Source organism: Mytilus californianus, unplaced genomic scaffold (assembly GCF_021869535.1).
Source record: "Mytilus californianus isolate M0D057914Y unplaced genomic scaffold, xbMytCali1.0.p SCAF_6, whole genome shotgun sequence".
NCBI lineage: Eukaryota > Metazoa > Mollusca > Bivalvia > Mytilida > Mytilidae > Mytilus > Mytilus californianus.
Genome location: NW_026262712.1, coordinates 83,031,624 through 83,057,402, shown reverse-complemented (window position 1 = coordinate 83,057,402; position 25,779 = coordinate 83,031,624). Strand labels below are relative to the sequence as shown.

Sequence of the window (25,779 nt, the reverse complement as noted above, 5' to 3'; positions counted from 1 at the left end):
ATTTTATATGATCTTTTATTGTGCTTGGTGTCTTCAAGTGCCCTTCAACTGTCGCATATCAAGTTTATTTTGAAATCTAGGAGAGTCACTAGTCAATAACGAGTACAGATTCCAGGTTGAGGGACTCCTAGTTGTCCGATATTTATCACTTTGACGCAAATGTTAATGTAGAAAACTCTCCTTTTTGTGTTTGTACATATAAATGAAGATTATAACTAATTACTTAAAGTTATAATTATGTCTTTCGTATAGGTATTATCATAAAAACTCTCCATGATAATTACAAGTGCCTAAGTAAGTTGCGAGCAAGGAGAAGAATTCAAATCGAGGACGAGTTACAGTGGATGAGCGATGGCCCAGACATTATGTTCTACCAAGGAATCATTCAGGTCAAGAAGAACAGAAATACAAAAAAAGCCTTCCTGTCATCCTTCGATCAAGAGGTCATGGAATCTATGAAAACGTTTAAACACTCAACCACAGAGTTCATTCAAATTAGTATACCAGCCTTAGCCACGATGATCATTGGTCCGTTAATGATACTCATGTACCATTCATCGACTGAATTTTTCTGGTCTCTAACAGAATTTCCGTCAATGCCCAATATTAACCAATGCGTTGCTTGTTTTCTGACTCCAGCAGGGCTTGTGTATGCTTTGTCGTTCGGTTTTGCATTTCAGCAAGCTCTTGCAAAGCAAAATGATGTATTAAACAAAATGACCACCGAAATAAGTTTCTTGGATCAAATAGCAACTCTTACTTGTAAGGTAAACTTCAGGACAGGGGGAATACGTACAAGTATTTACCGAGCTCTAAAATCTGAAGCTATATACATGATGACATTGGTTCAAAACAGAAAACTGTCCAGCTTCAACAGTAAACCAGACTGTGATATATCAAGTGAGTAAAGAATGTATAATCCGACCAAACAGTTTCACTCTTTATACCTTTTGTCTTTATTTACGTGGTTTTGAATCTAATAGGTCACATATTTATAACTCAACGTATATAATTAAAGGCATATTTATGTAATTTTTAAATGCAAAGTTTAAATTTATTATAACTCTTTAATTCGTAAATATTCCTGTGACTTGTTTTTAGCTCACGTATGTAAATCATTCAATGCAAGTTCTTTCAAACTTGAAGCCTTTAAAATATAGTCATATCGTTGTGCAGAAATCGTTGTTCAGAAATATGAAAAACAGTTGGAAGAAACTCAACCACATGAACATGTACCAAGGTAGTTGTTTTAATGACACTCCACTCGTGTTAAAATGGTCCCCCATTCCATCTAAATCTCCGCTCCGAAGGTTGGTGTAGCGATAAGTGAACACAACAGGTGCAGTTTACCCTAATGTATATACACATGAAGATGTTATTATACGAATATCTAATAAAAAAAACTTAAATTATCCGGTTCTTAGATAAATTCAAGGAGGAAATTGGATCTAGGTCTTTGTGTCCGATTTTTTCTGCCAAACATTTAACATGACTTCTGTTATAGAAATATTTTCTGCCAAACATTTAACATGACTTCTGTTATAGAAATATTTTCTGCCAAACATTTAACATGACTTCTGTTATAGAAATAGAATTTTAAGTGAAACGCAAAGAGCAAATAAATTAACAACAAAATAGCAAATCATGTTAAGAGACAGTTACTACCAAACTTTGTAAGTATCCTGTTCAACCTTTCAACTATTGTTTGCAAACTTTTACCATAGCAAAAATATCTCTCCCGATCCAACGTGCTGTCGTATTCTAGTGTCATAAAACATTTCTGGCTATCCTTCTGGTTCATCCATTTTTCCGAATCTATAATTGATTAATTGTATAAATCTTTTGCCCTTTATAGAAGAAATTTGTGTAACTTCATATTAAACAAACAACAATTAAACAAATTTCAATGTGAATACCTTGTTTGTTTAAGGTGATCAGTATCATAACACTTTATTGTCAAACAAAGCTAAGCATACTGTAAAGACACTTTTCTTAAATAATAAGTCTTTTTTAAATATTGACCAACATGTTTAAACAGTCAATAACATCGGGAATGTTTTCTCTGTAGCTTCCAAACATACATTTTTCCATCGAATATATATAGCACAAGATCTCTTACAGCATTGTTTCTTAGATGGTCTGAATTTTATATTATTTTTCAGATGAAAAGTGGGATATGTATGATTTGTAGAAACAGGGATTATCTAGAAGAAAAAAAGAATTGTTTTAGATTGCATGGTTGCCGTTTGCTTAACTTGGCGTCTAGTGAACAAAAAAATTAATCTTATATAACAAAAATATAGAGTATCCATTTTTCTACAAATCATATACAACTTCCCCTTCTCAGTTGAAATACGTTTTTCATTTTACAGATGAAATAACACCTTGACTTTGAATTTTCACAGTACACTTATAAAATACGATATCGAACATTTTCTTAAACTCACTTCCGCACATGTCTTATTAACACTTACGAATTTTTAAAATGTTTTTACAACAAAAGAGTCATACATTTCTTTACATTGACTTTCGAATGATTATAAGCTTAATGTACACATCTTTTTGGTGTATAGTTTGTATGCTTTAAAGTTACCCGAATGTCTTCAACGACCAGTGAAAATACTTTACAACCAATCTGGCATTGATCTAAGATTAAGAATATTTCCGACCGAATTAATGTCAACAACAAAATACGTCACATGCAGATAAAAAAAATGATGTCAATAATAAAATCAAATCTTAGACAAAATGGAATTCCTATTTTATATCTGAAACCAACCCAAACAACACAAAAGTTATTTTACTGCATATTCGCCAACAAAAAGCAATACATTGTATTAAATTATCCCACTTCAACGCCCTGAAAAGTTTCTCATTCTACTTATAGAAAATTCAATATTGATAAACTAAGTAAGACTTTCAGGGTGATAGTATTCATATATTCAAGCCTATTCGAGTGAACATTTTATTGATCAACGTACCAGCAAAACGTTTGAAAATTAAAACTTACATAAGGTAGCTTTCTAGTGAGTAATAACTATCGGTTGGCATAGCATGGAATAAATTCGTCTTTTAAATAACAAATATAAGAACAGAAGTATTAGCTTAAATTTCGTGTAGAAAAAAATCGTTTTGTTTCCTTTAATTTACTATCAAACGGACGTTGCTGTTTATTTGTACATCTCAACCAAACTGACACCCATCGGAAGCGTCCAGAGAGCCTAGCATACTTACAATTTCACATCCTCAGCAAAACGCAACTGCGTATCTATCCATCCCGCACAGTCATGCGGACCCTTGTCAAAAGTAGTGGCAACTACTTAACGTCCTCAGTCAGTTCCGACGCGGCTTCGTATTTATCCATCCCATACAACCAAACGGATTTTTTGGAAAGAATAATTGCCAGAATAAAACGTCTTTATCTAGGTTCGATGTGGCCACGTATTTATTCATCCCGCACAATCAAATGACCTGTTTGGTAAGAGTAATGACCACAATTTAACGTCCTTAGTCGGTTCATGCGTGGCTGTGTATTAATTTATCCATCCCTTACAATCAAACGGATTTTTGGCAAGAGTTGTTTGCCTTTAATAGCCAGAAAACGGTAAATATAGAACCAAACAAATGAGAAACAAGACAACGACAACATCATAGTACAACAATACGACCACATTTTCCCCTTTAAAACAGACAATGAGCCTTCAAACATTTGAATTATGCATCATTCTAAATTTCAAGTGAAATTCGTGATTTTATCATTACATTTTCAATGTTTTGCTTTGATTTTCTTTGTGTCGGTTTTTTTGTTTTTTTGTTGTTTTTTTTTTGTAACGTCAGTTTAGTTTTCTTGTTTTGATCACAATATACTGTCCCCTAGCTTTGTTTCTAAATAAATGAATACATCCTTGTTCGCGAGTCTAAGGCTGATAGCTATTATACCGCATCTCATTGTTTTCATAAAAATAAATAAATAAAAATGTACAAGGGGTGTCCAAAACTATCTTTAATTTGGCTCTCCTTTTTTACTTTTATACAGATCTATTCATGTATATTTATGTTATGCAAATACATCGCGTGAGACAGCTGCCTCATTGCAGTAATGAAATAAATGCCACGATACAACGGGAAGAGAAAAACTAATATATAATGGCCCAGCTGTATAGTTGTAATATTCTGGTAGCATAAGGGTGACTGGGGTATAGAAATATGGTCACCTTGGTCTCCTCCCGACCGACAGTAAAACTGTGACCTTTGCGATAAAGGGGCGTCCGTTAGACTGTGCGGGATGTATAAATTAGCAGCCACGTGCGATCAGATTTAGGAACGTTAAATCCGATGCCTCATTTATTGAGAGTGCCACGTTCTCTGCATGTGAAAGAATCCGTGTAACAACTCTTTGCGGCGATCCGTAGGTGGTCTTTTGCGAGACGAAATTTCTGCCCCTATCCAACATACTACCATTGTTTTTAAGTTACAGTCCAAACTTCCTACCTTTCATCCCTGTTGTATCACCTTACAGAACCTACCTATTGCTTTAATTGTCAAAGGTTTCTTGTCCTGAATTTGCATGAAACAATTGTCACTGGACGTTAAGCAAGCAACAATCAATCAATCTAAATATTATGGAGTAAATGCCAATGTACAGTACTAAATATTATTACATGGTCTTTTCATTATATATGACATAAGAAATTTATAAAATTGATCTAATTTCTTTTTTAAATTACTAAAATATTGTGTGTTTTTAATATTTACAGTTGATATATGGAATTTGTTAGATCTACTGAGAGAAACCAATAGAACAACCGAACATTATGTCGATACTATCATGGTTCGATACATCATCGATTATACATCGATTCTTAATAGTGTGTGTTCTGATCAAATCGGTATATTACACTCCAGAATTAATTGGATACTGTAAGTAATTCTAAAATGACGTATTGACAGATCGATTCTAGATAATTCCAAAATACAAAAATCTAAGACGTGGGAAAAAACAATAGATGCAACTTACGAGAACAATGTTACAGAAATATTCTTCAAAATTTTATGAATAATGATATTTACTCAGAAGTTAAGAAGTTGGTTGCATCTAGATTTTGACTGAACTTTATTTCTTTCATATTTTTACATCTGCAGAATGTTCTAAAACTAAAATTACACAGTTAATGCCGTGAACATTGAAGATATTATTTTTAGCACTCGAAATGATTTCTATATTACCTATAATTCACTAAATTTTAATAAATAACATATGTCGCCTGTATTACGCCAGTTATGCTGAAAAATCATTGCTTTGCTTGTGCAGCAATTCACAACTCTGTGATGGTTTTGTTTCAGTTCATCTTTTCTATAGAAATTTATTGTGGCAATATATATGTAGGACTCAAATCTATGGCGGGTTCCAAATCTATGGCAGATTCCTAATCTATGGCAAAAGTGACGTTACAAACGTCAAACAAATCAAATCTATGGCAGATTTTTGTTTTCTCCAAATCTATGGCAGACCTTTTCATAACGTCACAATTGAAAAACGCCATATTACATCGTCGCCGCCGCTTACGATTGCGGAACCCATAGATTTGAACATTTTTAAACAATTTGCGGATGGTTTAAAGGAAGATGTGACCTATTATCCGAAAGAGGGACAAAATGTGCGGTACCGGCCGAAGCCCGCAATGAATAAGTACACCGCTGTTTTCAGTACCGGATATTTTAGAAAAGGAGTTATAATAAATATTTTACGGCTGGCAAAGTTGACCATTATGGAATGTTTATTTCACAAATGTTTATAGACATGCTTCCGTTGTCGTACATGTCCACTTGTTTAAGAAAAGTCATTGTTCGTATATGTACTGCATTGTTTTCCATTTGAACAAAATCCACCATAGATTAGGAAACTACAAAACTTGCCATAGATTAGGATTGTAAAAAATCTGCCATAGATTTGGGATGTCATGACGTCATATTTGCCATAGATTAGGAATCTGCCATAGATTTGGAACCCACCATAGATTTGAGTCCTACATATATATATACATTTTTATAAGTGATATTTTCTCAAACCAACAATACCCCTTAAATGTTTAGAATTCCGATGTTAATTATAAAATCTATTTAGCAGAATGCGTCATCGAGAACATTAATATCATGAATGTATTTCATCAATATATGTAAGTATTTTTATCAGGGATATTCTCTTCAAAGCCAACAATTACTCTTCAATGTTTAGAATTCCAATTTTGTTTAGAAAATCTATTAATAAGAGTTGTTTTTTTTTCTTCAGATGGACATTTCTTGTAACTCTAGGATTTTTCTCACTATATGGTGTCATGATGATACAAGCCTTCTCCTACAAGATGGAACTCATGCTGTGTACTCTGACATTGTTTTCTATTGGAATGCTGTGTTACATAGTAGCTGACTTAGATTCTCCATTTACGGGAATATTTCGTATTGATCTGTCTATTCTGATTGATGTAATTCGACGCATTGAAATTATGTGCACGTTGGAGGAATCAGGGAGAACGGACCTTGTTTACTATCCAGACAGTTCTTATTTTAACAACATTGATTAAACATGACTGCTTAAAAATTGATATAAAGAATGTTCATTAACATAAATCTTCATGAACCTAAGTAAAGTAGCCACACAAAAGGAAATGTATGGGTGTTTTGATTTTGTTGTTGTTTTGTTCATTTGTTCATATGTCTGTCAGAAAAATCGTCAGTGTTTTTTTCAGTGGCGGATCCAGAAATTTTCATAAGGGGGCCCACTGACTGCCTAAGTGGGGGCCCGCTCCAGTCATGCTTCAGTGATTCCCTATATAATCAACCAAATTTTTCTCACAAAAAGGGGTGGGGGGGCGGGCCCCCTGAAAAACCCTCTAAATCCGCCTCTGGTGGTTCTTTTGTGTTAGACATCTTTATATCAGTATTGATGACATACCCTTGATAGTCTCTGTTTAATCTATTAAAGGAATGACTGTTATATTTTTTATGTGAATGAAGAAATAACATCAAAAATGTGGTGCACAGTGAATAACCCGCGTACAGGGTTATTTAAAAGTGTGCACCACATTTTTTAGGTTATTTCGAAGACAGAAAATATTACAGTCATTCCTTTTAATTTAATTCCAAATTCTATTTTTAAGGAGTAAATCATGAAAAAGACGATGATGACGTCACGGTCACATGACAAAATTATGTCTATGATCTGATAGACCAAAAAAAAATCAGCCAAGCAGAAGACGTGTTACATCCAAAATTAAATTATTCTAGAATGCTTTAGACTCGGTAACATTTAGGGCTTGGCATATTGTATAGACACTTGTGTTTTTTTGAACATTGTTTGTTGACCTGTAGCTGTCTTTTGGTTATGTGTTTCGTTGGTTTTCTGTCTCATTGATATACACCACTACTTCTTTTATTCACATCATGCAAGTCATGAATACTTGTGTACATCAATCAGAACTTATTAAAGCCATTAACTAATACAACATTTAAAGCAATAAAACAATCAAAAAGGTCTGAGATACAATATGATTAAAGTACAAACCTTGTGTCCACGCTTTGCTTAAAAGGAGTTTTGTTTTGCTGTTTTGATGAAAACTACATCCGCCAATGAATTTTTTTTATGGTGTGTATCATAAGGACAAGACCAGATGTGAAGAATGGACATATGATCTGTATTTGAATCAGATTTAATGTTGATAAATCTTGTAATAGAGGTTGAAGTAATCAATGGCTCAATTTGAAACCGGCAATTAAACAGAGATCCACAAAGACAACATCAAGAATGAATAAGCCATATCACGTGAAAACAGATCTATAATCATGGTATTATTGTGGTCACAGCCCCGTCGACTTATTCCTGGTAAAATTCTATATTAGTCCATTCAAAGTCAAAACAAGGATTGTAGAACATAAGGTAACGACGACAAACAACATCATTCGTTTAAACATACCAGTGCTTCAGGAATGACAAGTCGATATTTGATACCTTCGAGTATTCAAAGTCCAACACATCAGTGCTTCAGCTATGACAGCTCGACATTTTATACCTTCGAGTATTCAAAGTCCAACATATCAGTGCTTCAGTAATGACAACTCGACCTTTTTATACCTTCGAGTATTCAAAGTCCAACATCTTGAAACACATGTTAAATTATATATCTCAGAAAAGCCTCACTGTGACTTTGAGATAAAGAACAGCAATAAAAGCGCTGTTCCTTTGCTTTTTTTGTGTGTGTTTTTTGCTGTGCATGTACTGATTTTGTGTCACGGATGGACACCCTAAATCCTTTGTTTTTCTATTATAGAACATTATGAAGCATGCAAAATTTAATGAAAGTATGATTACTCGACGTTTCTCCACATTTAGCAAGCACAGTTTGATGAAATTAAGATAAATCGACATTTCTCGATGTTACCTTCAACAGGTGACTTAGACCTCGTCTGGTTTGTTATCTGCAACCTACCGAAACTGAGCTTTTAGTTTCATGTCACAAAAAACATTTAGTATCTCATTTCGCTCTATGTACTATTTGTCTTTTGATGGTAATCATTTCTTATTTTAGGCGCCAGTTCATGTTGTATATATTTTCTGACACTTTCTATTGAGTTTATCTTTTCGCGGTTGATATCTTTTCTGAATTCGCTGTCAAATGGACGAAATTTTTGGAATGTACCAAAGTTTTTACCATGAAATCCTTGTTTCCACAATTCGTGAGAATATTTTGAACAATCCGTTCTCCAAATTTGTGTCATAAAATTAGACGATACTGAATGAAATGTTTGAATTTTGTCCGATTTAAACCAACAATGAAACTGAAATTTTGTGTACGTGTTAAAAGTAGGAAGAAATGTAACTTTATATCCAAGATAATATAAACACATCCCGATATAAACATCTTCTAGTTGGAAAAATGGCACATCTCGCGATATTTGCATAATATCGTTGATGACATTTCTACGTAATATGTATGAAGGTCCGGCACAAAAAGCTGGGAAATTAGAATATGGATAAGTTTCAGGTGATAAATAATATTTACTTGCTGGGTTTCTTATGGGTTGCCCTTTGAAATGACATTCTCCTCCGATATGCTGAAAAGGAACATTAGTTTGTAGTGTTTTCAACAACTCCGGTGCATTAAGCCAGACATCGTCGTCAATTTTTAGAACATATCTTGCATTTCTGCATTTTCGAGATATCCAGTTGAAGCCATTTAAAGTCTTTAAAGTCAAATTCAGGTATGTATCTGTAAAATTGAATTTCAAAATATCATGAAACTGTTTATTTTCCTCCTTCACTATTGTATTTACTCGCACATCGTTGCTGTTCCCCATAATAAACAAAAAACGCAGATGAGGATTCTGTCGTCTGAATGGTTTAAGATAAGTATTCCTTATAGTTATTCTTCTATTAATGTTGGTAGCTGAGGAAAATACTAAAACAAATAAGTAAAATACTCCAAGGTCACAAACATTATTACTTATTAATACTGAATGTTGGTAGTTAAAACATTTGTCACATTTTGGCCTCTTAGAAAAGTCTGTTAAATTTTTGTTTATCAACTGGTACTGTTGTGATCGGTCTACAGGAGATATGCGAGTGAAATTTTGCCTTTCGTTACACTTAATCCTCTGTATGATATTAAAGAAAGGAGGTGGTATTTGATGGTAAGTTAAAACGTCATCAGATTTGTAGTAACATGCATGATGGTATCCTTCAAACCTATGGAATTTTGGGTTATGAGTAACGGTATAATTCAATGTCTGTATACATAAACCAATGAAAACGTCTTCCATGTGTAGAACGGGTAGATAATCAGCAACAATACTAATGTCCTCTGCAGTTTGCATGGTCATTATGTAAGATGGACCATTACAATATGGCGGGAACTTTTCACTTTGATATTCTTGCTCTGATACAAAATGTTTGTGGTGTGTTTTTCTTACAGGTTCAGCATCATTGTAACGAAAACCTCCTATATGATTGATGAATGGAGACGATTCAGATGCGCGTAATAAAGCGCCTGTATTTATCCAAACATCGTCGTCAACTTTTAAAACAAAACGCGCATGCTCACAATTCCATACTGCCCATTTGAAAGCCATAACCGATTTGATAGTTAAGTTTTCATAACTGTCAAAGAAATCAAATTTCACAATGTCATTATAAAAATCACTTTCTTTCTTGATGTTTTCTTCCATCCTAGGATCATCCGTTTTTCCAAGCACGAAAACATAATTTAAAGGTTTCTTTTGAAGATCAGTCAGATATGTATTCCTTATAGTCTTACGCTGTAGTACATTTGTTGGTTTACTCATAATCATAATTAATATCTGAAGGTTGTTGTTTGGCATGTAAAGGCATCTTCCCGTGTTCAGCAGTGTATTGAAATCAAACTTCTTACATCCAATACACTCGGTGATTCCTAAACTATTCAAAACTTCCGCTTTCCGGACATTCCTTTTTTCGTGATGTTGTAGGTATTCGTCAACAATGGCTATTATGGTGTCCTTATTGTCCACTTTTCGTTCTTTAATTATGTTTTCCTTATCAACTAATACAATTAGATTCTGATTTTCTACAATTTCAGTTGGTACCCTTGTTTCTAAAAGAGTCGGCAAAATGATACAAAGCCATTGCAACACAAGAAAACCTAAGATCAGCCTTAATAAGTGTATTTCAGTAATGGCCATTTCTATATTTAAACATTATTTATTTTAAGTCTTACAACTAAAGATCCTTCTTTTTAAACCATTGTACATTGGGGTATTTAAATAAGGTACATACAGGGAGAAATAACATCAGTCGGTGAACAAAAACATTCAACTAAATATATATACATTATTATATTGGCTATTACTTTGTGTACTACCATGTACTGGATTGAATGAGAGATTTAACTTTTTCAAAAGGGATATTTTGTTCGTATAGTCGAATAACTAGAATAACTGAGTCGGTCAGAGTCCTCTCGGAGATCGAATGGCGAAATATATAACGACTGGATTATTCGGGTAACTAGTATATCGTCTCATGTTAAACTAATAAAATTAAGAATGGAAATGGGGAATGTGTCAAAGAGACAACAACCCGACCATAGAGCAGACAACAGCCGAAGGCTACCAATGGGTCTTCAATGCAGCGAGAAACTCCCGCACCTGGAGGCGGCCTTCAGCTGGCCCCTAAACAAATATGTATACTAGTTCAGTGATAATGGACGTCATACTAAACTCCAAATTATACTCAAGAAACTAAAATTGCATGCATACTTACGATAATACTAGAATTCAAATTACTGTTTATTCAACAGTTCATGTTGGGCAATATGCTTCAGATTTTGTTTAACACAAGTATTGGAGAAATTACTAAGAGATCTTGTAAGGCAATCGAAACTGTATAGAAGAAGAAGATGTTTTATTTCCATTAAACCATTAAATGGACCCACAAAGAGCATAATACAATATAAGGCATTAATAAGACAAAAAAAAACAAAAAACAAAAACAAAAAACAATAGTCAAGTATATATACAAAGAAAAGAAAAAGCAGTTTGAACATGAATGAACTACACACACATATAAATATATATATATATATATATTAACCGAATGTATTGAAGATGGCCGTCATTCAACTGTGTTACGTCAAGCATCACTTTAGAGTACATAGGGTCATTAGATATTAAAGTTGGCTCTAAACTAAAACTTATTATTGACATTTTTTTCATTTTCACTAAAAGCGATTTTTGATTGTAACATTATGTTTTTCCACACCTTCGGTTATTGAAATAATTTTTTGACGTAAAATTTGAAATTGACGTATTTTTCATAATTTTCTGTTTTCATACACCTGAATAACTAGTCAAACTTCTTAAAAATAAATATAATAAATCAAAAAAGAATGTTTCTACAAACGGTTTTCTTTTGTTTGCATACGACAAGTTTAAAAAAATCATCAAACTCTTTGATTTCTATGAAATATCGAATCTTTCTGAACGCCCTTGGAACCTGATTAATCAAAGAAACAATTTATGTGTATGACGTGTTGTCAATCATTTGACATAACTTGATACGTATAAGAAGTTGAAACACTTCTTTGTTCTTTCAGTATAACCAACAACAAAAAAACGATCTTAATAATTCTTTGTAGTGTTTCTATGTATAGTTCCAAAGCAAGGTTGGCAGGTAACCAGTTTGATCGGTTAATTAAGACAGTCCTTTAATCTGAGTAATAAAAAAAAATATTTCAAAAAGGACGACATGATAGACTTTAAAAAGTTTACCGTTCAGAAACTTAGCTGAGCATTGTAGGAGGGTGTAGATAGGGGTTTACAGAATAGAGAATAATGGGCAAAACATATAAAGAATAGAGAAAAATGGACCAAAAAGTATAAAGAATAGAGAAAAATGGACCAAAAAGTATAAAGAATAGAGAAAAATGGACCAAAAAGTATAAAGAATAGAGAAAAATGGACGCAAAAGTATAAAGAATAGAGAAAAATGAGGTGCTAAAATATAAAGAATAGAGAATAATGGGCAAAAAGTATAAAGAATAGAAAAAATGGCCTAAAAAATTAAAAAGAATACAGAAACGAAGGACCCCCCACCATCCAGACCCTCATGTAGGGGTATTGAAAGTTGAACTTTGAGTGTACGAAAGAAAGTGTTGAAAAACAATTACGCCCTTACAATCTGACAAAATTACGTTCAGATTTAAATTTAAACAGTGACCCTATTTCGCATGCGAATGAATGTTAGTCTATTCTAATGTTGTGGTCGCAGGACGTTTGCACCATGTTACCTGTAACACAACAGGACACTTGCTCTCAAACAATATGGGCATTTGCGCTTTTAACTTTGATACACCTGAACCAAATTGACCGGACATGTGCGCTTTTTACCTATATAAATTAACCTGTTATCTTAACCAGATTTACCCAAGTCAAGGTATATATATAGAAACTATATTCCTCGTATGTTCATTCTGTATTCTGGTAAGTCCGAGGAACACTTCCATCATAGTTTCTATGAGATTGTTTCAATTTGCGGAGACCGGAATTAAAATTTTTAACCATCTGCTGTTTATGTTGACTTTGAAGAACGATTAGTGGCTATTATAAAGAGAAATGTTTAGTAATTCGCATTTTCTAGGTGTCGGATGTGAAATTTCTATGTCCTATAGCATTGAATTCATCAATAAGACTTCATTTTTAAAAATTAATCATAATGCAGGCAGCTAAGCTATAAAATTATGTAGTTCTTATAAAAATGAAAAAGTGATATCATGTCGGGGCCAGCTGACTATATATAAGGTATGGGTTTTGTTCATTGATGAAGGCCTTACGATGACCTATACCTGCTTACATCCACATCATTTGGGGTCTGGTGGATAGTTGTTTCATTTGCTTTCATACCACACCCCAATATGTTTATATTGTGACAATATAGGAATGAGGAACCAACGAATCATCGAAAGAGTTCATTAAAACTATGTAAACTACTTTTACAATAGAAATATTTGTGACTAATGGTTATTTAATATTCATTAACACAGTAGGTATAGTGTCCGGCTGGGATCGTGTTTTTTCAAGTGTGGCCACGTTTTTTCGAGTGAATATGACCAAAAATGAAAAACAAACAGACTTCTTCTAAGGCTTTAAATGTTATATGTCAGTGCGATTACGTTTAAAAAAACAATGCATTTAACCAGTTTGATTATACTGTAGTATGCAACACGTACATTCGTAAAGAGCATCGTATATTTGTATATATTATTGTTTGCCACATCTTATAAATTGTATAGACACCGGCATTGGTATATTTGGATAGATCAAACATGTCGCGGCCATGTAAATATGGTGAAACTATCCAACAGGTCAACCCTCAGGTACACATGTTGTATCGGTCCAAACATACGTATATCGATATCGATTCGACCAAATATGTATATCATACAGTAAATATTCGTGTTGTAAACAATATTAATATGAACACACACATATATATATAAAGAAAAGGAAATGTGGTATGACTGCCAATGAGACAACTATCTACAAGAGTTCAAACGACGAAGATAAAAGTAGATATAGGTCACCGTACGGCCTTCAACAATGTGAAAACCCTATACCTTATAGTCAACTATAACAGACCCCAACATTAAAAAAATGAAACAATCAAAACGATAAAACTAACGACCTAAATTATACAATAGAACGAACGAAAAAAAAAAACAAATATGACGGACATGAACCAACGACAACCACTGAATTACAGGCTCTTGGCTTGGGACAGGCATATAAAGATTGTGGCAGGGTTAACATGTTTGTAAGACCTCAACCCTCCCCTAACTCTGGACATTGGTGTTACAGCACAAAATAAGAAAAACTGTAAAAATCAGTTACAAATGGCTTTACTAAATCGATCGATACGAAGCACAGACAAACCAAATAACATGAAAACAATAGATACAAAGTATCGATATAAGAGTACTCACGGTTACTGAAAGCTAGTTCAAAGCCATTTACAATTAATAAATAAATCATGTTTTCCCAGACTGAAGTATCAAGTAGTCCAATGCTGGATTGAGACGTACGTACATTTTTTTAACAGAAAATACATCCTAGATGTTTCATTTACTATTTGTCTTGATGGTTATTTGTTTTATCGTTCTATGAATGGAAAACAAGAACAATTTTCAAATGCAACTACTGTGATGAGGAGTATGATCCTTGGTCACACAGCAATAAAACACCATGATAGCATCCTTTCCATCAGTTATCAGTGCTTTAAAAAATGAAAAATACGGATCTTTATCTATACATTACAATTACCATTATATATTTACGGAACTCTGCGAAAGTTATGTATTAAATACACGAGTTGTACGCAATTGTATACAAATTTTTCTTATTGTTATTTCAAAAGGATCGTATAAACTCGGGGGGGGGAAGGGGGGGGGGGGAGGGAGGGCACTTACTATGTAATAATTGGTAGGGATGAGCCGCTGGAATAGGTCCACTATTTCATGCTCCATAATATATGAAAAGGGTGAGAAATTCAGATTAAATATATCAATAGGTTGATATTATCACTTGCTTGGTTATATCATAAGTATCTGAAACTAATCAGATGTCTTATTTATTTTTGATGCGGTTAAACCACAGTCGTAAATGCATCAGCTAATTGTCACACCAATTAAACTCTATTTATTCTAATGTGGTATTTCCACTGATGCTAGTTATAGATGCTATAAATCCGATCATTTTGACACATTTAAAGGTTTGTATACATGAAACATGATAACAATTATTTAAAGAAATTCCATAGTGTCAGCGTCCTTTAAGAGGGAACGGCAATGTAACTTTTTACCAGTTTTTATACGACCGCAAAAATTGAAAATTTTTTGGTCGTATATTGGTATGACGTTGGCGTCGTCGTCGTCGTCGTCGTCGTCGTTGTCGTCGTCGTCGTCGTCGTCTGGCGTCGTCCGGCGTCGTCCGAAGACACATTGGTTTTCGCACTCTAACTTTAGTTTAAGTGAATGGATCTCCATGAAATTTTACCATAAGGTTCAATACCACGAAAGGAAGGTGGGGATTGATTTTGGGGGTTATGGTACCAACAGTTAAGGAATTAGGGGCCAAAAAGGGGCCAAAAATAAGCATTTTTGTAACTTCCAGACAATAACTTGTGTGTAAGTGTATGGATCTCTCTGACATTGTACCACAAGGTTCCATATCACAAAGGGAAGGCTGTTATTGATTTTGGGGGTAATTGCCTCAAAATTTTAGGAATTAGGGGCCAAAAAAGGGGCAAAAAACAAGCATTTTTATAGTTTCATGACAATAACTTGTGTGTAAGTGTTTGGATATTTCTGAAATTGTACTACAAGGTTCCATATCACAAAGGGAAAGCTGGAATTGAGTTTGGGGGTAATTGCCCGAAACGTTTAGGAATTGGGGGCCAAAAAGGGGCCAAAAATAAGCATTTTTCTAGTTTCCAGACAATAACTTGTGTTCAAGTGAATGTATCTCTCTGAAATTGTACTGCAAGGTACCATACCACAAAGGGAAGGCTGGGATTGAGTTTGGGGGTGATGAATCATAAGGGGGTTCAAAAAATTTGGGGGGGGGGGGAATTTTTTTTTCTTCTTTTTTTTTCTTTTTTTACTTTTTTTTTTCTTTTAAAATTTTCCATTTTAAGTTGGTTATTTCTGATTAATATTTAAAAGCAAATAATATTGATATGGTAGGAGATACACACCAAACAGGATGTGTAAATTATTATATAATAAGTATTGTGCAATAGCAAGAAATTTTCAATTGCACAGTATTGCACAATTGCAAGAAATCTTCAATTGCACAGTATTGCGCAATAGCAAGAAATCTTCAATTGCACAGTATTGCGCAATAGCCAGAAATCTTCAATTGCACAGTATTGCGCAATAGCAAGAAATCTTCAATTGCACAGTATTGTGCAATAGCAAGAAATATCCAATAGCACAATATTGCGCAATAGCAAGAAATTGTCAATTGTACAGTATTGCACAATAGCAAGAAATATTCAATTGCACAGTATTGTGCAAAAGAAGATACTTCGTATAAATTGCTTATTTCTTGATCAATTTCAATGGGGTTTTATTCTTGAATTCTTGGGGTTCTTTAATATGCTGAATCTAACCGTGTATTAAGTTTTTGGATTTTGGGCCCCGTTTTTAAATTGGTCCACATTGAGGTCCAAAGGGTCCAAAATTTAACTTTGTTTGATTTCATCAAAAATTGAATTATTGGGGTTCTTTGATATGCCGAATCTAACCGTGTATTTAGATTCTTAATTTTTGGTTCCGTTTTCAAATTGGTCTACATTAAGGTCAAAAGGGTCCAAAATTAAACTTAGTTTGATTTTAACAAAAATTGAATTTTTAGGGTACTTTGATATGCTGAATCTAAACATGTATTTAGATTTTTGATTATGGGCCCAATTTTCAAGTTGGTCCAAATCGGGGTCCAAAATTAAACTTTGTTTGATTTCAACAAAAATTGAATATATGGGGTTCTTTGATATGCTGAATCTAACCATGTATTTTGATTTTTGGGCCCCGTTATCAACTTTGTCCACATTGAGGTCAAAAGGGTCCAAAATTAAACTTTGTTTGATTTCATCAAAAAATGAATTCTTGGGGTTCTTTGATATGCTGAATCTAACCATGTATTTAGATTTTTTATTTGTGGACCCGCTATCAAATTGGTTCATATTGAGGTCAAAAGGGTCCAAAATTAAACTTTGTTTGATTTCATCAAAAATTGAATTATTGGGGTTCTTTGATATGCCAAATCTAACCGTGTATTTAGATTTTTTATTTTGGGTCCCGTTTTTAAATTGGTCTACATTAAGGTCCAAAGGGTCCAAAATTAAACTGAGTTTGATTTTAACAAAAATTGAATTCTTGGGGTTCTTTGATATGCTGAATCTAAACATGTGTTTAGATTTTTTATTATGGGACCAGTTTTCAAGTTGGTCCAAGTTGGGGTCCAAAATTAAACTTTGTTTGATTTCAACAAAAATTGAATATATGGGGTTCTTTGATATGCTGAATCTAAACATGTATTTAGATTTTAGATTTTTGGCCCAGTTTTCAAGTTGGTCCAAATTGGGGTCCAAAATTAAACTTTGTTTGATTTCAATAAAAATTGAATATATGGGGTTCTTTGATATGCTGAATCTTACCATGTATTTAGATTTTTTATTTGTGGGCCCGCTATCAAATTGGTTCATATTGAGGTCAAAAGGGTCCAAAATTAAACTTTGTTTGATTTCATCAAAAATTGAATTATTGGGGTTCTTTGATATGCCAAATCTAACGGTGTATTTAGATTTTTAATTTTGGGTCCTGTTTTTTAAATTGGTCTACATTAAGGTCCAAAGGGTCCAAAATTAAACTGAGTTTGATTTTAACAAAAATTGAATTCTTGGGGTTCTTTGATATGCTGAATCTAAACATGTGTTTAGATTTTTTATTATGGGACCAGTTTTCAAGTTGGTCCAAGTTGGGGTCCAAAATTAAACTTTGTTTGATTTCAACAAAAATTGAATATATGGGGTTCTTTGATATGCTGAATCTAAACATGTATTTAGATTTTAGATTTTTGGCCCAGTTTTCAAGTTGGTCCAAATTGGGGTCCAAAATTAAACTTTGTTTGATTTCAATAAAAATTGAATATATGGGGTTCTTTGATATGCTGAATCTTACCATGTATTTAGATTTTTTATTTGTGGGCCCGCTATCAAATTGGTTCATATTGAGGTCAAAAGGGTCCAAAATTAAACTTTGTTTGATTTCATCAAAAATTGAATTATTGGGGTTCTTTGATATGCCAAATCTAACGGTGTATTTAGATTTTTAATTTTGGGTCCTGTTTTTTAAATTGGTCTACATTAAGGTCCAAAGGGTCCAAAATTAAACTTAGTTTGATTTTAACAAAAATTGAATTTTTGGGGTTCTTTGATATGCTGAATCTAAACGTGTGTTTAGATTTTTTATTATGGGACCAGTTTTCAAGTTGGTCCAAGTTGGGGTCCAAAATTAAACTTTGTTTGATTTCAACAAAAATTGAATATATGGGGTTCTTTGATATGCTGAATCTAAACATGTATTTAGATTTTAGATTTTTGGCCCAGTTTTCAAGTTGGTCCAAATTGGGGTCCAAAATTAAACTTTGTTTGATTTCAACAAAAATTGAATATATGGGGTTCTTTGATATGCTGAATCTTACCATGTATTTAGATTTTTTATTTTGTGGGCCCGCTATCAAATTGATTCATATTGAGGTCTAAAGGGTCCAAAATTAAACTTTGTTTGATTTCATCAAAAATTGAATTATTGGGGTTCTTTGATATGCCAAATCTAACCGTGTATTTAGATTTTTAATTTTGGGTCCTGTTTTTTAAATTGGTCTACATTAAGGTCCAAAGGGTCCAAAATTAAACTTAGTTTGATTTTAACAAAAATTGAATTCTTGGGGTTCTTTGATATGCTGAATCTAAACATGTGTTTAGATTTGATTATGGGCCCAGTTTTCAAGTTTGTTCAAGTTGGGGTCCAAAATTAAACTTTGTTTGATTTCAACAAAAATTGAATATATGGGGTTCTTTGATATGCTGAATCTAACCATGTATTTTGATTTTGGACATTGGACCATAATAGGTAAATTAAAAAAATTGAAGTTCTTAGACCACATTCTTTCTGTGTCAGAACCTATGCTGTGTCAAATATTTAATCACAATCCAAATTCAGAGCTGTATCAAGCTTGAATGTTGTGTCCATACTTGCCCCAACTGTTCAGGGTTCGACCTCTGCGGTCGTATCAAGCTGCGCCCAGCGAAGCATTTTATTCATTAATATTAAACTCAGTGAAAGTGTTACTCTCTGGCGTTACTACATTTATCTGACCAAACATCTTTTATTGTCTTTTGAAATTGAAATTTCTTCAGAATGAAAGATATAAAAGGGGCAATTAGAGGAAAGTGTTTAAGATGTGACGAATTTATTGGAAAAGCAAGGTGTGATTATTGCGACTGCGTTGCTTCTAAACAAGAACGTGATGATGAGCGGGACCCAAAAAAAAATCTACATACTAATGTTTCAGAAGATAAAAAATATCCAAATATATCTATAGGTCTGTTTTTTGTTAATTGATATACAGTACAATACAGTACAATACAGTACAATACAATACAATACAATACAATATTTTTATTTTTCCAAATTAAAGGGCCCATTAAGAGCATAACATTAATAACAACATGACATAAACATTACAGAGTGATTAAAGAAACATAAAATAATAGTTCAAATGCATGAGGAAAGGGTCAGTGGTCAAGGGGAGATAATTTTGCTATCTATTAGAGTATTTAACTAATTTTCTGATTTTCTAAGTTGCAGGCCTTTATCAAGGTATGCACATAAAATAGATAAAAAAAACTGCTATCTTTATTACTCATGATCCATGTAAAAAGATCATTTCTGTTTAATTAACTAAACTGGGGTATTTTTTGATATAATCAGTCATATCTCTTCTGAGGTTATTGTAAAGAGGGCATTCCAGAAGAAAGTGCATTTCATTTTCAATAGAATTTGAATTACAATATAAACATGTCCTCTCATGTCGAGGTAATATTTCATATTTACCACATACCTTGATAAAACGTTCATGTCTGCCAGTTTCTATTCTTAAACAGTGATTGCTGAGTCTGTATTTTGTTAACAAATGTTTTTGGGGGTGCTTTAAATCTAAATAATTTTCATAGTCAAATGACCTCTTGAATGAAAAATAAGTGTCCAATTTGCCTTGATTCTGTAAATAAAAATCTCGCATTTTCTCCCAATCATTTTGAAAATTTAATTTGAGCTTTTTTTTCAGTAAATTTTTAAATTTATTTTTGCCTAAATTTTTACATATATTTAGGTCAATACCCAATTTTTCCATGTAGAAAATGATATTAGAGAGCCATGAATTATTGGAGATAGTTTGAGCTTTACTCTCAATCATTTTTAACTCAGCATAAGCACTTTTCAATAAATCAGATGGGGAATTCTCTAGTCTATGCCAATACATAAACATATGTGTTAGCAAATTTATATAAAGAGGATATCTACCCAGTTCAGACAGGACTGCTACGTGTGTGCACATCTTTGTAACACCAATAATATACTTGCAAAATTTTAAATTTAGCTTCTCAAACTCCCAATCTTTAAATATGTCATAAAGGGATAATTTATAATTTTTTTCCTTTTAGGAGTAATGTTAATAACACCCCAATTTTCACAACCATACGTTACAATTGGCTGTATACAATGATCAAATAAATGCAAAAGAGTTTTGATAGGAGGATTTGATGATTTCAAATCTTTATACAGTTTAAAACTGGCTATATATGACAAGGTATATATTTTTGATAAATAAAATATATGAAAAGGGTGGGGTACTTGATGTCTCAGCTGCTCACCCCTACCAAAAAAAGTTTGAAGTGCCCCCCCCCCCCCCCCCCGAGAAACTCGGGCGTATAAAGGCTTATAGATTATTTATTTCATTGTTTATTATATATTCCTTTCAATTAAAAAAATGTTGTCAATAGGAAAAATAGTACAGGGGCGGATTAAGTGTGGTGTTGTTTTTTTTGTTGTTGTTTTTTTTTTTTTTTTGGGGGGGGGGGGGGGTCTTGGTTGGTCCTAGACCTCTCTTAGAAGAATATTTGTGGTCAATTGCATTTTATTGAATTTATAACTTCTGTCTCCCTATTTTTACATCGGATGGCCGTGAGGGCATTCCGGTGTATTGCTGTCGCCTAGATTTCCATTACGTTACCTTTAGTGTTGGGATTGTAACCGATCTATAAACATGATAAATACGCGGAAATTATCGAGTGCAAAATAACATTCCTTATCGCTTCGGTTATAAATTCATTTTTTCAATGGATACTCCTAAAAATATTTGTTTTAGAACATAAATTAATAATATGAAAATGTTTTGTCGTTAGAAATATATATATAAGTAAAAAAATCTTTAATATTTATGCACACGTACAGAAAATGTGTGTTAACGCATGCGGAAGAATATCTCAAGAACGTTTGCAATCTCCCATGTAGAGTTATCGGTCCTCGCTCTCTCTCAAGGACCGATAACTCTGCATAGGAGATTGAAAGTTTGGCGGGAAAATATGAATGCCTACTCAAATCCGAGTGTCCACCATGCACTTGCACTGCACTATTATTAATATAGTACAATAGAATGATATACAAATGGATGAAAATTATATATACATGTAACTGTAATATTCAAATATTAATATAATTTATAACAACAAACCAGAGTATACTGATTTGTATCACTTCAATATCATATTTATTACGGTGAGGTTGAATTCCTTGTCATTTATTTATCATCCACGCACGAACTTGTCTAAGAAAAAAAATTATATCTGTACATTAACCTCACTTTCAGGTATAGAGATGTGATTTTTTTTGTGAGACAAGTGCTTGTTACCATCCACAAGAACTTGCAGTCATCCGATGTTCAGTATTTCAGTACTTTGATTAAACTCCAGGTTTCGCCACTGTAATATATATATAAATCATAAACTATTATTTACTGTCAAAATATTGTAGCATGAAATGATGATTGATTTTGAGTCCCCTGTTCTCGGTTCTTAAGACAGTTTTACAAAGAATCCAGTTATTTCTAATATATCTTAATACTGCAAGGTTATGGTCAAATGATTTCAGAACAGAAAATTATCATTAAATTGAAAAGGGTTAAATTTGATCAACATAGTAATAAGTTTTGTTACTTGTTAGGAATATATGATATTGCCCCTCGCTTAATTACAGTTACAAACTAGAAAAAAAGTTATTTTTAAGCCCAAGAATGCCTTCTTTCTTATTCACATTTTCTTTGAAAAACCCAGACCATTTGTTTTAAAAACCCGGACTTTTTAAATGTTGCTCTCGAAAAACTCGGACAATGTAAAACACTAAATTGTGCGTCGTTTGTGCTAAAAAAATGTTTAGTATTCATAATAAGATGAACAGTCATGAATAAAACTATTAGCAAATCGATCTGATCGCATGCACTTGAAAAAACCTGATCTACACTCGAAAAAAGTGGACAGATTCACTCGAAATTATCCGGGCTGACATTCACCTCTTAGTTCTTTCATTTCTTCAATTTGTTACTTCTCTTCACCTTTAAACTGTAGTTTATGAGAAATTAAGAAATTTATAAATATTTACTCTGCGATAAAAACATCGCATTTTCAATTGATTTTTCACATTTTACTCGACATTTTACCACTTGATAAACAAGCATACTTTGTATATAATTATTTTGATCGTATGCCATTAAATTTAGGACTTTAGGATGGTCAAAACAAAAAATTTGAAAAAATTGAAACTTTTCCTAAAAGTTATCTGTCTTAATTCTAAAATATATCCTGAGATTTATTCTGACAAAGATCACATGACTCTAGTCGTTGTATATGGTAACACTAATAACTTACTCTTAAAAATCATCTCGCCCGCTGGCAAAGGGTGCCGTGCATGGAACTTAGTTACGACATCAAAGTTATTGAGAAAGGGTCGCTCGTCGTTGAAAAAAGAGATAATGGAGATATTTAATGTATTAAGAGATGTGAGTTTACGTCAAAAATACAACAACCAAACCATAAAAGAAACCTTTTAGTAAAGTTTGTTTTACGTTTTTTTTTTAAACTTGTTCTTAATATATCTCATACTGCATGTAGTTTGTAAATTGATTGTGGTTATAGTCTCTCCTTAAACAAAATATGAACATTCTGAAAATTTTCAATCGCTTGAATTTTTTATTGATTTTAGCGCAATACCATTTCCCCAGTTTCGATGATATCAAATTCAAATGGATGTTTTTAAAATTATCGTTTGGTCATAAAAGTACATGCACTTTATTTGACTTATATTAAAATTGTTGTACTTTTACGTGTTGTGTTTTTAATTAGTTAAAAATGTCGATACTGCAGATTCTTATCCGACGTTTATTGTACGCTTCTGTGTTCAAACTGACGGAGAAAAAGAAGGGGTGGAGTTTTTTTGGGAACTACGTAAAAAAAATCTAGAGTAACTTCGACAAATGTAATAGAGTCGAAAATCAGAGGTAGAAATCTTTGTGTTTTTATATTAAAAGAATCGATGTTAATGACAGATCTTTGGCAATGTATTGAAAACTTGTAAAGACTCGGCCAACTTAGAGATTGACATATGATACAGACACGTGTCTGTTTTTAAAGCCCGTATGTTGACACATATCTGTCTTTCTGGTTTAATTGTGGATCTAATTGAAGTCTTATCAACGTAAATATATGTCTCACATTTCTTTGTATGGTTGTCGTCTAGTGTCTTTTGAATACTTCAAATACGTCAATTTGGTATAGATTCCGCAAGTTAATCGGCCAGGATGATTTGTCAACAACGTGCAATAAGTCACCTACGAACCCCTGTTATATAGCTCTTGCAAATGTTTTTTTACAAGTAGGAAACGTGGCACTTTCCAAACCAATCTGATTAAAATTCTGATCCATATTAACTCGCGTGCTCGTATGAGGATAACGAAATCAGAGGTCTATATTTTAATTAGATTGTTTCCAAACATAAGGCATATAATCTCATTCTCTTTACTTACCGGTATACGAGCACTAGCACAGATATGTTGAGCATAATCTTAAAAAAAAACACACAAAAAACTGAAAGTCATAACCCTACTATATAAGTTTGAACCTTTAAAATTGCGATGCATAAAAATGAGAGAAATGCGTAGTGAAAAGATAAGATGTAGATTTTAGTTTCTCCGTACAACCAATTAGGAAATAATTTGAAACGTAAATTTATGTCACTTGATTTTCGGCCGTCAACAAGGCCATTCATTATTGAGAAAAACAGATAGTAATCGTCAAAAGACCTTGAAGTTAAGAAACCCATTAATGAATTAACTGATAAGATAGAAATTTAATAAAATGGTGGATGGCTCAAAGCTATACTAAGTATAAATTTTAGGGAAAATTACATATTTATTTTTTTTTTTAAATTTCCAAATCACCTTAGAGCATTTTCCTTCAGAGAGACATGTTAAAAACATTTTCATTTTTTGTGAAAACTGCGCAAAATTCAACTTTTTATCAAACTGTTTTGACTAACTAATGAACAATGCTGAAAGAAGTGACTGCTGGTCGGGTACCTTTTGGGACTAACAGTTCACAAGCAGTGATATCATCCCAGCGGATAGGATTTGATTTGGTTTTAAATGTCCTTTCTATCCTTTTTTTTTTTTTTTTATAGAAAACATACAAAATGTCAATTTCTAGAAAATGATTGCAGTTTTGAGTCATGCATTTATAAGTTGAATTAAACGCAGGGGCGGATTCAGGCGGGGGTGTGGCGGGCATGCGCACAACCCCCTCCCCCCCCTAAAATTTGCAAAGCATGGGTTGTCCTCAGCTTAATAAAGAATATTTCGATAATTTTACCTCAAAAAAAAATTAAGTTTGCGCTCCCCCTAACCTTAATTCCTGGATCAGCCCCTGAAACGCTCATGAATATAATAGCATGTTGAAAGAACCTTGAAGCAAACACTTAGCCAAGCTAAACACATAGTAAAGATTCAAAGAATGTTATCTTAATGTCCGTGCTGGTGAAATGTTTAGAAGGGAAATCGGTCTTATACCTCTTCATGTCATTGTTCCTTCTATAATTTTGGAAAAAAATCTTTAAAACAATTCTCTGTCACAGAATAGAGATGTACATATTCCAAATACGTACACATCATATATATAGTCTCACCACATACATCACACCATGTGAGCAATATAATGACTTCCATGATCACACTTATGTTGTAATCAAAAATCATTTAAACGCCTCAATAATTTGCTGCATCACAAAAATCAAAAAATCTAAATTAAAAAAAGATGTGTCATTCTTAGTATATATTAAAGATTGAATATGAAAAGCATTTTAAATGAGTATGTGAGAAACCTGATGCTCTATCAATAAAAGTAAAAAAGATGTATGACAAAGTTTTCTTCGTATTGAAATATTACAATAGGTTTGGCAAACCTTCTTTCTTCTTTATTTCTGTTTTCAAACATATCAAATAACATTTACTTATAGTTATTTAATTCTTTTCATAATAAAATGTGAGGCTATTTTGTTTGTTTTGTTTTTTTTCCTTCACATATAGTTGCAA

At 32.9% G+C, this 25,779-nt stretch overlaps 2 protein-coding genes across 2 annotated transcripts in view; one reads left to right on the top strand and one right to left on the bottom strand.

Annotated features, from left to right (window-relative positions):
• Positions 1–344: 344 nt before the first annotated feature.
• Positions 345–6,844, top strand: LOC127706641 (uncharacterized). The gene is made up of 3 exons (XM_052211296.1): positions 345–900; positions 4,758–4,920; positions 6,290–6,844. Exons 1-3 carry the CDS (start codon positions 345–347, stop codon positions 6,579–6,581), a joined length of 1,011 nt encoding a protein of 336 aa, XP_052067256.1. The 3' UTR covers positions 6,582–6,844.
• Positions 6,845–8,328: 1,484 nt separating this feature from the next.
• Positions 8,329–25,779, bottom strand: part of LOC127706640 (uncharacterized) — a 39,284-nt gene continuing 21,833 nt past the window's right edge. The window contains exons 4-5 of the mRNA XM_052211294.1: positions 12,073–12,143; positions 8,329–10,716 (exon numbers count right to left, since the gene is read on the bottom strand). Coding sequence (XP_052067254.1) covers positions 8,539–10,716; positions 12,073–12,143 — 2,249 coding nt within the window. The 3' untranslated portion in view covers positions 8,329–8,538. The remainder of the gene's footprint in view (positions 10,717–12,072; positions 12,144–25,779) is intronic.

Coding starts and splice junctions, on each gene's coding strand:
- LOC127706641 (XM_052211296.1), top strand. CDS start 345: ATGAGCGATGGCCCAGACATTATGTTCTACCAAGGAATCATTCAGGTC. Junction 901..4,757: donor ACCAGACTGTGATATATCAA/GTGAGTAAAGAA, acceptor TAATATTTACAG/TTGATATATGGAATTTGTTA. Junction 4,921..6,289: donor TCCAGAATTAATTGGATACT/GTAAGTAATTCT, acceptor TTTTTTCTTCAG/ATGGACATTTCTTGTAACTC.